Source organism: Emys orbicularis, chromosome 5 (assembly GCF_028017835.1).
Source record: "Emys orbicularis isolate rEmyOrb1 chromosome 5, rEmyOrb1.hap1, whole genome shotgun sequence".
NCBI lineage: Eukaryota > Metazoa > Chordata > Testudines > Emydidae > Emys > Emys orbicularis.
This window is the reverse complement of record NC_088687.1, coordinates 57,656,754-57,669,963: the sequence shown is the minus strand read 5'-3', so window position 1 is coordinate 57,669,963 and position 13,210 is coordinate 57,656,754. Positions and strand designations below refer to the sequence as shown.

Sequence of the window (13,210 nt, the reverse complement as noted above, 5' to 3'; positions counted from 1 at the left end):
GAGCGGGGAGCTGATTGATAGGGGGCTGCCGGTCCACCCTGGTTCTAAGCCCCCACCAGCTAGCTGCAACGGGCTGCTCTTCCTGCAAGCAATAGACAAAGCAGGCGGCTGCCAAACGACGTTAGAAGGGAGCATTACACAACTTTAAACGAGCACGTTCCCTAATTGATCAGCAACGAAACAACGTTAACTGGGACGACTTTAAGTGAGGAGTTACTGTACCAGGTCCTCCTTCAGCTTTCTTCACTCACCCACCCATCTCGAAGGGCTGTTAAGTACTATGTCATCTGAGAAAGAGGCTCAGAAGAATGATTTCTTAGGCAGAAAGATATACTCCTCGCTTACTCTGGGAATTCAAGTTGCTAATTATCAGCCCATCACGGCTAGATACCAGAACTTATGGATCTGGATGTTTCTCTTCATGATCTTCTCTTTGAGGAGCAGGGGTAAGTAGTGAAGGGCATTGACCTAACAGGGTCAAATGGTTTCTAGACTTGTTTGATGAACATTTTACAGTGTTTTTGAAACCTCTTCAAGGGCGTTTGCTCAGGTGTCACTCTTCAAAGATCTTTCTGGCTTAAATCATCCAGTCTTTCAGCTGGAGTGCCGCCAAGCTAGAAGTTCTCCCCTTAAAAGGAGAGGGTCTTCTCAGTTCTAAAACAGATGATTTGTTTGAAAGATAAAAGAAACCATATATATTGCCAAGTCTCTGGGACTGATTCATTATATTTAGAAGGAGAAGAGCATTATTTCATCTTCTTTCAGATTCCAGAGTCAGTACAGACACTTTCCAGGAGTTCTAGATTCACCAGCAACTGAGAAGATAGGGTAGAGTGAAGTTCATTTCAAAGATGAAGTTCTTTTTCAGCTTTCAGCTCACTCATCTTCTGCATCTGTTCAGCCACAAATTTGACAATTCACCCTGAAACCTAGATCTGTTCTCTACTTCTAGGCTGGGACCATATCTTTGTCTCATTTGTGCAGCATCTAGTACAATGGAGCCCTGATCTTCAGGTGCCCCTACATTAAACCTTTGGAATTGTACTGTTCTTTAGACTCCCACAAGTGGGAATATGCAGAGTTCCCCCTGGAAAAGAAACCAGTGATTACAGTTCTTTGAGAGTGTTGCCTCAGAGTTCTACCCTCACATAGGACTTTGGGATGTAGTACAAGGAACTGAGATGGCGGGGGACTGCATGGCCCTTTTATATATCATTGGCTGCACAATGGGGCACTGATGCAGAACCAGTAGGCACTGCTCCTCTGGAAGATTCTTGTAGCCCACTGGTGCTACGGGCAGGAAAGGTGCAGATGACAAAAATGTAAATATGCATAGACAAAATTTTCAAAGAATACTTGTGAGTAATCGTTATTTTCCAAGACTACAGCTTTGTTTTTAGAATCCTTTTTTAATAAGCAAATTGTAATTCTATTTAGCTCAATTAAGGGTCTCCTGGTAATTTAAACAATTGTTTTTTCAATGCACACATCATCTTGTAACAGGTATTGGTAATGTAAGGATGAAAACATTTATATAAGAAGAATAAAAGTCAAGGAAGCAGATAATTGACCAATTTATCAACCTTAGCAGACAATTTTTTCTGATAACATTGTGGCAGCTATGGTAAATTTACTTCTGATTGCTTAAGGGGACAGATCCTATATGGTGTGAACAACACATAACAGCAACCCCTTCAAATGAATGGGTAAAGGAGCAGGTAATCAGGCTGTGCAACTTTGGTTCCTAGATCAGCCTTTTGGCTAATGGTGTGTCCATAGGTGCTGGAAATAGGGCTGCTGAGAGTGAAGCAGCACCCTCTGGTTTGAAGTGGTTTCCATCATGTACAGGATTTACAGTTTTGTTCAATGGCTTTCTGCACTCCCACTATAAAAATTGTTCCAGCACTGCTGGGTGTGTCCTTTGAGGAAAATTTAAAATGATCCTGCTCTGCTCAATTAATAACTCCAATGCTTTACTGCCTTTTCCAATAGTCTTTAAACCAATTTCAGGCTTTCAATGGCTTTCAGAATTATTGTGATAACTGAAGTGCATTTGGTAGACCTTGATAATAAGTTGCAGTTATGATCAGAGAACTCTTAGCTTCATTGCAAATTGTTTGTGTGCAACAAGGCATGCTTATATACTTTTCTTACTTTTAGTCAGTCCTTTGTGCTATCTGAACTGACACTCACAACTTCCTCTTGTCCACCCTCTTTTTCAACTGGAAGGGTGACTGAAATCTAGTTGTCCTGACGACCCTGGCAGGTTTAAATGAGTGGCTGCACTCAAATAAGTTGCATGCATCGAGGTGCATTGAAGTTTTATTAATCTATAGCCTAAACAAATCACTTTAGTCTTGGCTGCTCTAAATTGCCCAGTACATAGAAGTGTGCTTATGCCTACTTTTGGCTGTAGGACCTGAAGGTGTGGCAAGGATTGCAATACATTTTAGGTGACGGAAGATGCACTTTGTTTCAGGAAGCAGTGAAAACAGCTATTGGTGCACCCATTTATGGAGCATTGGCAGGCCCCATGCAGGCTCTAATTTAGATGAAGTCAGAGACAATTGAAGGCACTGAGAGAATAGGCAGAAGATTCTGGGGAGTAAGATTTTGGTGAAATCAATAGTAGAAATATAGATATTGTGCAAAACAGATTGGACCACCAGTTTTTATCTGATGTGGCTAGCCAGTTAAGTCAGGATTAGAAGGCAAGATGTTCTTGCTTTTTTATTAGAATCAGAACTCAGAAGACACATTTTGCATAAATAGTACGTACACTAAACACCCCTCTCCAGTCTCTTCTCAGAAGGTCCATTTCTCCTGAATGGCTACTCCATAAAAACTAAGCTGCATAGGAACTCTCCCTCTTCTTTTGGTGTTTTCCACAGCCTTGACAGGAAGGTAGAATATAGTAACCTTAAGATCGATGCCTTGATCTATCCTGTTGGCAGATACATCCTCCAAAACATGTGTTTGGCTTGGGGAGTGAGCATGACAACTCCACAGCACCATTTACAAAAATGGCTTACAGATTTTTTAAAAACAGGAGGGAAATGTTGCTGGTATTACTTGAGCTGTTCAAGGCAGGGGCCTACCTGTCACCGTTCTTTCCTCTCCAAAAATGTGGATGTTCCATTTTCTGAGCCCTCTGACTCAGATTGCTATATTTAAGTCTTGTCTGGTCTCATGATCATTCCTCCTTTAAATCTCTGAGCTCCTCCCTCCCTCCCTCCAATGCATTGTCCTTCAAGGGATAAAAGAAATCCCTAAGATCAAAAATCATTGTTCCACCCCTTTACCTTCACATACCCTAAGCATGTGGTATGGTTCTTCCCATTTCATCAAATAGAAGTATTCCCCCTAACTAGATTTCACATTCCACAAGCCTTAGATAAAACTGCATGCTGCTTTGCTGGTCGACACTATGGTGATACCTTCACTAAACCCTGTTTTCCTCATTTGCTGTGTCTAGGGAGGACAACACACTGATAGCACCATGGGATCTTGTCTGAACAAATTTGTGGTTATGACTGTCTTTAGTCTAGGGTCTCTGAGGTGGCAGCCCATTCCTTAGAATCTGGCCATTGTGCAAGGTTCCGATCCATTTGAAAGTGGGCTGCCAGGTAGCCAGTATTCGGCCCTCCTGTATTTCTGCTCAAAATGCACCAATCTGGACTTTGGTTCTGTGGCTAATGTGAAACTTTTCAATGTGAACTTCATTAATGAGCAGCTAAAGTTCTTTCAGTATCCACAGGGCCAAATTCTTGTTCAAGAATGTCCCCAAACCATTGCAGGTCCCTCAGGGGCAAGCAGGAAGGATCATTCACTTGGCCATCACTTAAAACAATTTGACTCAGAACAGACACTGCAAAGATCTTGTATAGGCTGCGGATGTCAAGATCATATATCTAGGGATCCTTTTGGATACAGAGCCAGCTTTTCCAGACAGCTACCTAGACTGGTGTACGGCTTAATACCCATATTGATGTGCTCTATGGGGGAGCTTAAATGGTCTTTCCCAGATAACTTCTGTTAGCAGCAAGACTCCAGTTTCTCCTCCTTAGATGACAAGGCTTCCTTGTGTGCTAGAGATGGCAGAAGTGTTGAGGTGGCAGCTGACGTTATTTGCGTTTCAGGAAAGCCAGCATCTCTGCCAACCCTGGGATCTGACACTTCCTGATTGGAGCAACTTGTCACTGTACAAAGATGTTCAGAAGATGTCAAAGCAACCCCCCCCCCCAAAAAAAGTAAACAATATTTTGTGTAACTCAAGAGAATCTTATCAAATTTAAAAGTTCTCTTTTCCTAGTAGCCAAAGGAAGGCGAAGATTTCAATGGTCCACCTGAGCGCCCTGGTGTGTAAATGTACCCACCATTTTAAGTGTACAGTGAGGAATGTGATGCATTGCCACTTCAGCATGGAGAGACCATAAGGAGAGAATCCGTGTCCTCAAGTACGATCACCTTCTAGACAACTTCATGGGCCATGTGGACTATCAAATCACTAGTGCTGACTGTAGTTTCAATGGGAAGTATAGGAGTAGTAATTGATCTCCCTCCCATTTGGACAGCTTCATAGGGCTTCATCAAAATCTCTGTTTGACAGCTTGGCTGATTTAAGGGGACTCAGAGAAAACTCAGGCCCTTGGTAAAGGGCTTCCCAGTCATTAGTCTCAGGTTCGAAAAAGGTCTGGGTGGTTGATGCCAGCAAAGGTATTTGGATCCCAGTCACAGTTTATCTCTTTCTTCATATAAACAAGGTGAACTCTTTTGATCTATTAATGTACAGACAAGTTAGCTCTCTCAGGTAGGCACGTTCCTTTAAAGGTAAGTCAGTGAGGTCGCCATCTGGTGGTAAGGTTATGAAAGGTGTGTCCAAATCTAAATATCTATTGTGACGAACTGGGACTGTTCTTAATGTTTCCTCTGAATACTGTGCCTCAGTTTCCCCCATGCATTTCTTAAGTCTCTAGAGGGTGACATTGTTGCAGAGCAAATGGCTGGTCTACACTGGGGGAGGGGGGGAATCGATCTAAGATACGCAACTTGCTGAAGTCGAAGTATCTTAGTTCGACTTACCTGGCCGCCCTCACGGCGGCAAGTCGACCGCTGCGGCTCCCCCGTCGACTCCGCTTACTCCTCCTGCCAAGGGGGAGTACGGGCGTCGATTCGGGGATCGATTACTACCCACCGATCCGGCGGGTAGTGTAGACATGGCCAAAGGGCCAGTGTGCATAAATGGCCGGCACTCTGTCTCCTGGCAACTAATGGCCGGGGCCCTTCCCCCCTGCAAGGAGATAGCTAAAGGTGTTGGAGACCAAAGTAATCAGGTGACCTCCTGGCCCGGGAAAGGAACAAAGGAGGAGGGGCTGGAGGGAGAGTCAGTTTGGAGCTGGCTGGGGAAATGGAGGGGAGCCCAGACGGGGCTCGGGCTTCCCAACGGGGCTGTGGTGTCCCAAGATGGACCTAACTAAGGGAGTCTTGTTGTCTGTACCTGCAAGACCTGACTTGGACTGTGTGCCTGTCATCTAAATAAACCTTCTGTTTTACTGGCTGGCTGAGAGTCATGGTGAGTCGCAGGAAGCTGGGGGTGCAGGGCCTTGTCTCCCCCACACTCCGTGACATCTATTATGGGATGTTACTTCATAGGGCCTTAGTTATCTTTCAGCAAAGTTGGCTACTGTAGTTTACTCATTCCCCATTAAAACTAAAAGCATTAGATACCATGAGATATGTTGTGGGAGGAGTGGAATTTTTTGCTGCATTTTAGGTCTTTGAACTGCTCCTCTGTGTAGTTGGTTGGCATCAGCAGTACTAAGGGAGGTTTATTTCCTTTTGACTCTCTCAAAAGGAGATACGGTCTTTTTCTCATTTTATAAACATCTGCTATCGTTGTCCACTCTATCAGGTGGATAGTGGTCCAAGCAGGTATTGATAGCACTTTTTATAGCCTGCTCTTGTATGGCCTACAAGATAGTCTCCTTTGAAAATATTTTTATGGCATCTGACTGATCTCAGAGTGTTATGGTTAAAAAAGTTCTAGTGATTTCTTTGAGGTTTATAATGACAATTTAAACAAAGAATGGTAATAGAGCTGCTGTGTCTTGCCTTAAAATTGTGATTTTTTTTTTCCTTTGGGGAAACCCTTATTTTAGAAGACATGGAGATGAAATATAGTCTCTCTCCCAGGGCTTTTCTCTCTATCTAACTGTGTTTATATTTGCACATATTTTAAATATGGGGGAGAAAGACAGAATGTAGGAACAGTTGTTTTCTGGCTTTTTCCTGCTACTCTCTAGGTCACTCTACAATGGAGACATTTGGTGTTAACCCCCTGGTTAGGGTACCAGCCACATTGATAAATCATTTTGTGATGAGGCCAAGAGTTGAATGGTCCTTAGATGAATCATCAGTGAACCAAAAGTTCCACTGAGAGAAGAGACAGACTTCCTGTGCGTCTTACCTATTATAGGTCACCAGTATCATGAGGGAACTATGGGGGATGGTGTGCACTCCAGCATCCATGTGCTGTTTATGCAACGGTGTCTTTTCAGTTTTATTTGGTGTTGTGAATGTAATACAGAAGCTAAGGCAGGCCTTTATTAAAATCATGATTTTTCTTCAGCATCCCTGTGGGAAAATCAACATTCTACCGCTCTGAATGTATAGTCTATTCCGAGACTGCTGTAAATGCCGTTCTGTGGAGGGGAGTTTCTGGAACTTCAGTGAGGAACGTATCCCCCACTCCATAGCAGTATCTGCAAGATTGGTACAGTCCAGTCAGTGCAGAAACCCATAAAAGTTCCCCAACTCCCAAAACTGCCTACTAGCTTTTATTATTCTAACTGGTCAAAAGGCAGCCTTTTTCAGCATTTCAAAAGATAAAAAGTTGGTAGGCAGTTTTTTGAGCTGGGTTGGACAACTTTATGGGATTCCATAAAATTAACTTCCCAGGTATTTTTGATCATGTGGTTGCACAGCTACTATTCTTTAGCCCTATGGTTGCTGACTTTCTGTCACACCTTGGTGTGAAATTAACAAAGATTCATGTGGAGTTGACAGCCAGAGGCACACAGATAAAAGTGACGCAGAATTAGCATGTGATCTTTTGGGGGAGGGAAGGGTTTCAGAGTTAAAAATAATGTATTTGCAGGTAAGTTATTTACACTGTGTGAAGATATCCATTATTTTCTTCCATATATTTCCAATAGGGTTGCCAGGTGTCTGATTTTCAACTGTAACACCCAATTGAAAAGGGACCCTGGCAGCTCCAGTCTGCACTGCTGACCTGGCCATTAAAAGTCCGGTTGGAGGGGTTGGCAGGCTCCCTACCTGGCTCCTCACAGTCGCCAGGAAGGGCGACATGTCCCTGCAGCCGTAGGCGCAGGGGTGGCCAGGGAGACTCCGCGTGCTTCCCCCACCCTGAGCGCTGGCTCTGCAGCTCATGTTGGCCAGGAACTGCATCCTGAACCCTGCATTTCTGGCCCAGCCAGAGCCCGCACCCCAACTCCTTTCCCCAGCCCAGTGAAAATGAGCGAGCGCATGAGGGTAGGTGAGAGCAAGCGACAGAGGGAGGGGGGAGTGAGTGAGCAGGGGCAGGGACTCGGAGAAGGGGCAGGACAGGGCCTCGGGGCAAGGGCTGGGCAAGGGTGTTTGGTGTTTTGTGCGATTTGAAAGTTGGCAATCCTAATTTTCAGGTTTGTATTAAATTCTGAGATACGATTTCCTTGTTGATTGATATAGTGCCCACTGAATGTGCTGTTTACAAGCACTGCTTTGAGTTCCTCTCCTCTCATTTCATGTTGGATCCCCTCCAAGCTGGTTTCTATCCTCTCCACTCCACTGACATTGTTCTGTCCAAGGTTTCCAGTGACTTTTTACTGGCTAAATTTCAAGCCCTCTGCTCCTTCATCCTTGGCCCCTGGCTGCATTTGACACTGATTGACAATCCTTGCCTTCTCAAAATCTTGCCCTTCCTTGTCTTCCATGACACCATCTTCTCCTGATTCTATTTCTTTTCCTTTCCCACTGTCCTTAGTTTTCCTCCCAGATCATCTTCAAGCTGATAATTTGGAAGTCATCTTCAATGCCTCCTTTTTTCTAACTGTGTCTAGGTTTTCCCATTTTGCCTCTAAAGCTTGTTCAGGCTTTCTATTTGGCCTGTGTTGACTACTGCATCCTCCTCATCCCTGGACTCTCTGACATGTACATTACCCTACCTTTACTTCATTCATCTCCCTTGCCTTTCACTCTCCTGTGTGGCAAGCATGTATTGTATTGGTGCTAGAGAAACAATTCCAGAAGTTGATTTAGGATGGATATGTCCAAGGCATAATTGACTAGGTTTTTTTCAGTTTTCAGAAATAAGTCTTTTTTTTTTTTTTTAATTGAAGCTTGTGTAATATCCACAGCAAATTCTAATGCACTGATACTTTTAAATAAAAAGGGAAAATACCCATAGGGTACAATCATAAAATATAATTTTGTAAGAACGTAAGAATGGCCACAATGGGTCTGACCAAAGGTCCATCTGGCCCAGTATCCTGTTTTCCGACAGTGGCCTATGCCAGGTGCCCCAGGGAATGAACAGAACAGGTAATCATCAAGTGATCCATCCCCCGTCGCCCATTCCCAGCTTCTGGCAAACAGAGGCTAGGGACACCATCCCTACCCATTCTGGCTAATAGTCATTGATGCACCTATCCTCCATGAACATATCTAGTTCTTTTTTTAACCCTCTCCATGAACTTATCTAGTCATTATTTCTGGTCATTAGGATTTGCCTTTGAATCTGATTTCCCCTCAAAGCAGAGTGTCACTATATTTTTTACAAGATGAATAAGTTAGTAAAGAGGGTTTGGCACTTTTACTGTTGCACATATTTTGGGTTCTATCGAAATATGCCTCACACTGAGCTAAATCAGTGGCAACAGTTGTTGAAGTATTTGGTTGGATTTTTAACACTGTTAGCAAGTTTAGGATGTACTTTGAGTGGCTCATTTCTGTCCTCTAATGGTGTAATCCTGAGACATGCTGAGCACTTACAACTTCCACTGGTGTAAAATACTGACAAACAATTCAAGGACCAATCCTACAAATGCTCTGTGTGTACAGAGCTCCCATGGGAGTCAGCAAAGAAGAATCTTTACAGGATCAGCCCCTTAACCTTTGACAAGGAGAGAAACTTGAACAATTGTTGGATAATTTACATAGAAGTTAGTGAGATGCTTCAGCCAAATTCTGCTCCCACTGAAGTTAATGAGAATTTGGCCCAAAATTTAATTTAACTTATCCATTTGCAAAGTCCAGGCGATTTATACCCCCAAGACCAGAACTTAATTTTCTAATTTAAAAAAGTTCAATACCAACCCTTGTGCTCATAAGTATCCCTACAGTAACAACATATAGCGTGTATATGATGGAGATGGAAAAATTCAGTAAGGAAATATATTTTCCTTCCAAGTTTTCCAGGACTCCTCATAAGCAGTGAGTCAGATATGATTATGAGAAAATCTTGTGTCTCTTCAAATAGTGCTGTGCAAATTGTCCAACACAAACTCAAAATAGAGCCAGATAGGCTCCCTGAGGATGGCACAATTCAAGCAGACCAACTCCAACTGTCAAATGAACATCCTGGATTCTGGGGAGGGAATTATGATTTAATTTGAAACCATAGGAAAGTTGGTGGGTTCAGGTGCGTTTCTTTGAGTTTTCAGGTTTGCTCGAGCTCAGAGGGGCATGAATCCATATGAACTAAACTCCTCCCCAACATGCATCTGCTCCCCTGTGATACAAAACCATCAGGCTTCAGAGTGCTTCTTTAAAACCAAAACACTAATGTTTAAAAGGAAGTTGAACTGTGTTCATGATAGGATTCAGATGCCAACTCTCAGTATTAGCCTTAAGGTAAAGAGGACTTGATGCTGCAGTGACTGAGGGAAGTACTGAGAAGTGGAGAACTAGAACAGTGGCAGCGATTAGAAGAGATCCGGTTTCAGTGCACTGAAGGAGCTGATGGGTAAAAAATCCTAGTTGGTGTTGGGGGTAGAGATGCTGGGGAAGAACTTTCTCTCCACAGTCAGAGACGAGTTTGGGATCTGGAGGCAGCCACATTGCAGTAGTTAAAGTAGAGTGAAACAGAAGGAGGAATTCTTGCTGCTCCAGCCAAATAGGAAGTGCTCATTGCAACACACCTGGGGCAGAGGGGGAGTTCCCCTTTAGTATAAAAAGGGGTGCTGCACTCCCTTCTGATCCCCCTCACTTGACCTCTGCAGGTGTGTCTTCCTAATGGGTGGAGTCAATGGAGAATGTATGTGTGACGTTGCACTCCATATGATTTTATGAAAATATGCTAATGAGTGTGAATATAATGTAACTGGATTATGCTTCATGCAAACGGTCTCTTGTAAGGTATCTTTACAAAGCTTATAATCTACTGAGTGTGGTCATCCTATTTGTATAAATGTATCATTCTTGTATCTGAAACTAGAAATATGAAATATAACTTTGAGATCCTATTGTAATTATGCAAAGTGTGGGCCATTAATGGTGGTTTGGAATCTTGATGGCTCCCATCAACTAGGACAATTGATTGTAGATGGCTCTGTTTACTTGCAAGCCTTCCTGTGAGTCAGGCTGGGAAGATTGGAGTCTCACAAGACATGTGACCATGTCACCTGGTACTGGAATCCACCTTAAACCTGGGGCTTTTCCATTTAGAAGGAGGGATGGGGACCCAAAGAGACAAAAGATTCCCGCCTTGTGCCAAATCTATATAAGGGAGTGGAACAGAACAAAAGGGGCTGCAGTCATGAGAAATCCCCTAGCTACAACCTGAGCTGGAACAAGGACTGTACCAGGGGAAAGGATTGGGCCCAGACTAGGAAGGCATCCAGTCTGTGAAAGCAGCTTATTGAAACATCTCTGAGGGTGAGATTTTATCTGTATTCAGTTTTCTACTGTATTAGGCTTAGACTTGTGTGTTTAATTTTATTTTGTTTGGTAATTTACTTTGTTCTGTCTGTTATTACTTGGAACCACTCAAATCCTACTTTTTGTATTTAATCACTTTATACTTATTAATTAACCCAGAGTATGTATTAATACCTGGGGGGAGCAAACAGTTGTGCATATCGCTCTATCAATGTTATAGAGGGAGAACAATTTATGAGTTTATCCTGTATAAGCTTTATACAGGGTAAAACGGATTTATTTGGGGTCTGGACCCCATTGGGAGCTGGGTATCTGAGTGCTGGAGACAGGAGCACTTCTTAAGCTGTTTTCAGTTAAGCCTGCCGCTTGTGGGGGACGTTATTCAGACTTGGATCTGTGTTTGCAGCAGGGAAGTGTGTCTGGCTCAAACAAGGCAAAGTACTGAAGTCCCAAGCTGGCAGGGAAAACAGGCTCAGAGGTAGTCTCAGCACATCAGGTAGGAGTCCCAAGGGGGTTTCTGTGATCCAACCCGTCGCGGTGTGTGCTGGGTGGAAGAGGGGAGAATACTACAGAAGCTGCTCTCTACTCCATTTCTCTCATTCACTGTCATCTCAGACACACACATAGTACAACTGTGTTGCTAGCCTTGAAAGGCTTCATTATGGTTCTGTGATAACAGATACAGGTCCTTCCCCATCCCTTTTTGTTTTGAATAAGGGACTCTAACTTGGACAGTCCTGTACGTGCTGGTGTCCCATTTCTCAGACATTGCAAATTTTCTCTGACAAGTGAAAACTAAAGAGGAGGGTTGGATTGTGAAAATTTATTCAAGGCATTAATCTCTGTGGTTAGGACAAAAAAAGTCATAAATGAGAATGGTAAAACGTGTTCTTTAATTCATGTTGTAAAAGGCTGGTTGTAACTAGGACGTATAGTGTGTGTAACAACAAAAATAGAGGAACATGATAGGAAGAAAACTACGTTTTTACACAAGGGCACAGATTTCTCTCAGTCATAAGATAATTATATGGCCCCCATCACTGTGGAATCTAAGCGCCTCCCAACATATTTGTGAAGTTGTGAAGAACTATTATCACTATTTTACAGATGGGAAACTGAGGCACCGACACTGACTTGCCCAATGTCACACAGGATACGTATGATAGAGCAGGGACTTGAAGCAATGTCTTCCACAACCTAGGCTGGAACTCTAACCGCTGACTAGCATCATTCATCTCTATACATATCTACAGGGTATTGGCCCTGCCATGCACCTTTTCCTTAATCCTGACGATTCATTCATTTTTCAGAGAACCATTCTAACCTTTTATTTGATCCTAGATAATGTCAAAATAATTGTATATGAAATTTTTAATTAAAAAGTTTTGGACTTTTCTCACTTTAAAGCATGGGTTAAGTTATTGTCTGTAGTATCCTCTCCAAATTTTGGTGAAAATTTCCCAGGAAAGGTTATTGAGAGAACAACTGAATATGAAGACATCTGTCTTCATACATTTTCTATGGCAGTTTTTATTTAAATATCTGTTGGCTGAGGCTGCATGTGTGGATGAAAGGTGCAGTATAGTGCTAAATAGTAATTATTACCTAGTCATCAGCTGCTATCTAAAGTTTTTCAACTTGTTGGAAATGAATAAGGAATCAGGGACTATACAGTATGTACCATAAAATCCTAATAGCAGTGTCCATATTTTAAAAAAAAAATCCTTTTGTTGATTTGCACTAGTATGATTCCTATGACTCTTTCATACTGTGGGACATTCAGCCTAAAAGCAAGATATGCGAGAAAGGTATCTGGCAAGAGGAGATAACATAAATTTAATTCTAACATTGCTATTGTTCTTGGCTACATTCTGATTGGCCAGCTAGATGGACAAAAATCTTTAGTCACATCTATATCTCTCTGAATAACCATTGTGAAGAAGAGCAATCCAGGGTCACCACACTTTAAACACTGCCAGTCAGCTCTCGAGAGAGAGACTAGATATGTTGGAATCACCTGTCAAGAAGAAATGTGGCTAACTGTACGAAAGAAACACTTTTCATTTGATAAAACAAAATCCCATTTAGTATATTCTTTGTTTTAACTTTTAGGTCTTCCTTAAGATTGTTTGTTAAAGCAAGAAAATTTGTATGTTACGTTTCCTCTCTAAATAGCTGGCGAGATCAATACATTAGCTTGCAGTTTAAGTGTTACTGCTCCCCGCTATTCAGAAAAGAAACATCATGCATTACAGCAACAAATTTTTTTTTTTTT

The 13,210-nt window shown here is 42.5% G+C and overlaps 1 protein-coding gene across 1 annotated transcript in view; it reads left to right on the top strand.

Moving 5' to 3' along the window:
- Positions 1 to 280: 280 nt before the first annotated feature.
- Positions 281 to 13,210, top strand: part of ZNF827 (zinc finger protein 827) — a 132,976-nt gene continuing 120,046 nt past the window's right edge. The window contains exon 1 of the mRNA XM_065405706.1: positions 281 to 446. Within this exon, the coding sequence (XP_065261778.1) occupies positions 281 to 446 (166 nt within the window). The remainder of the gene's footprint in view (positions 447 to 13,210) is intronic.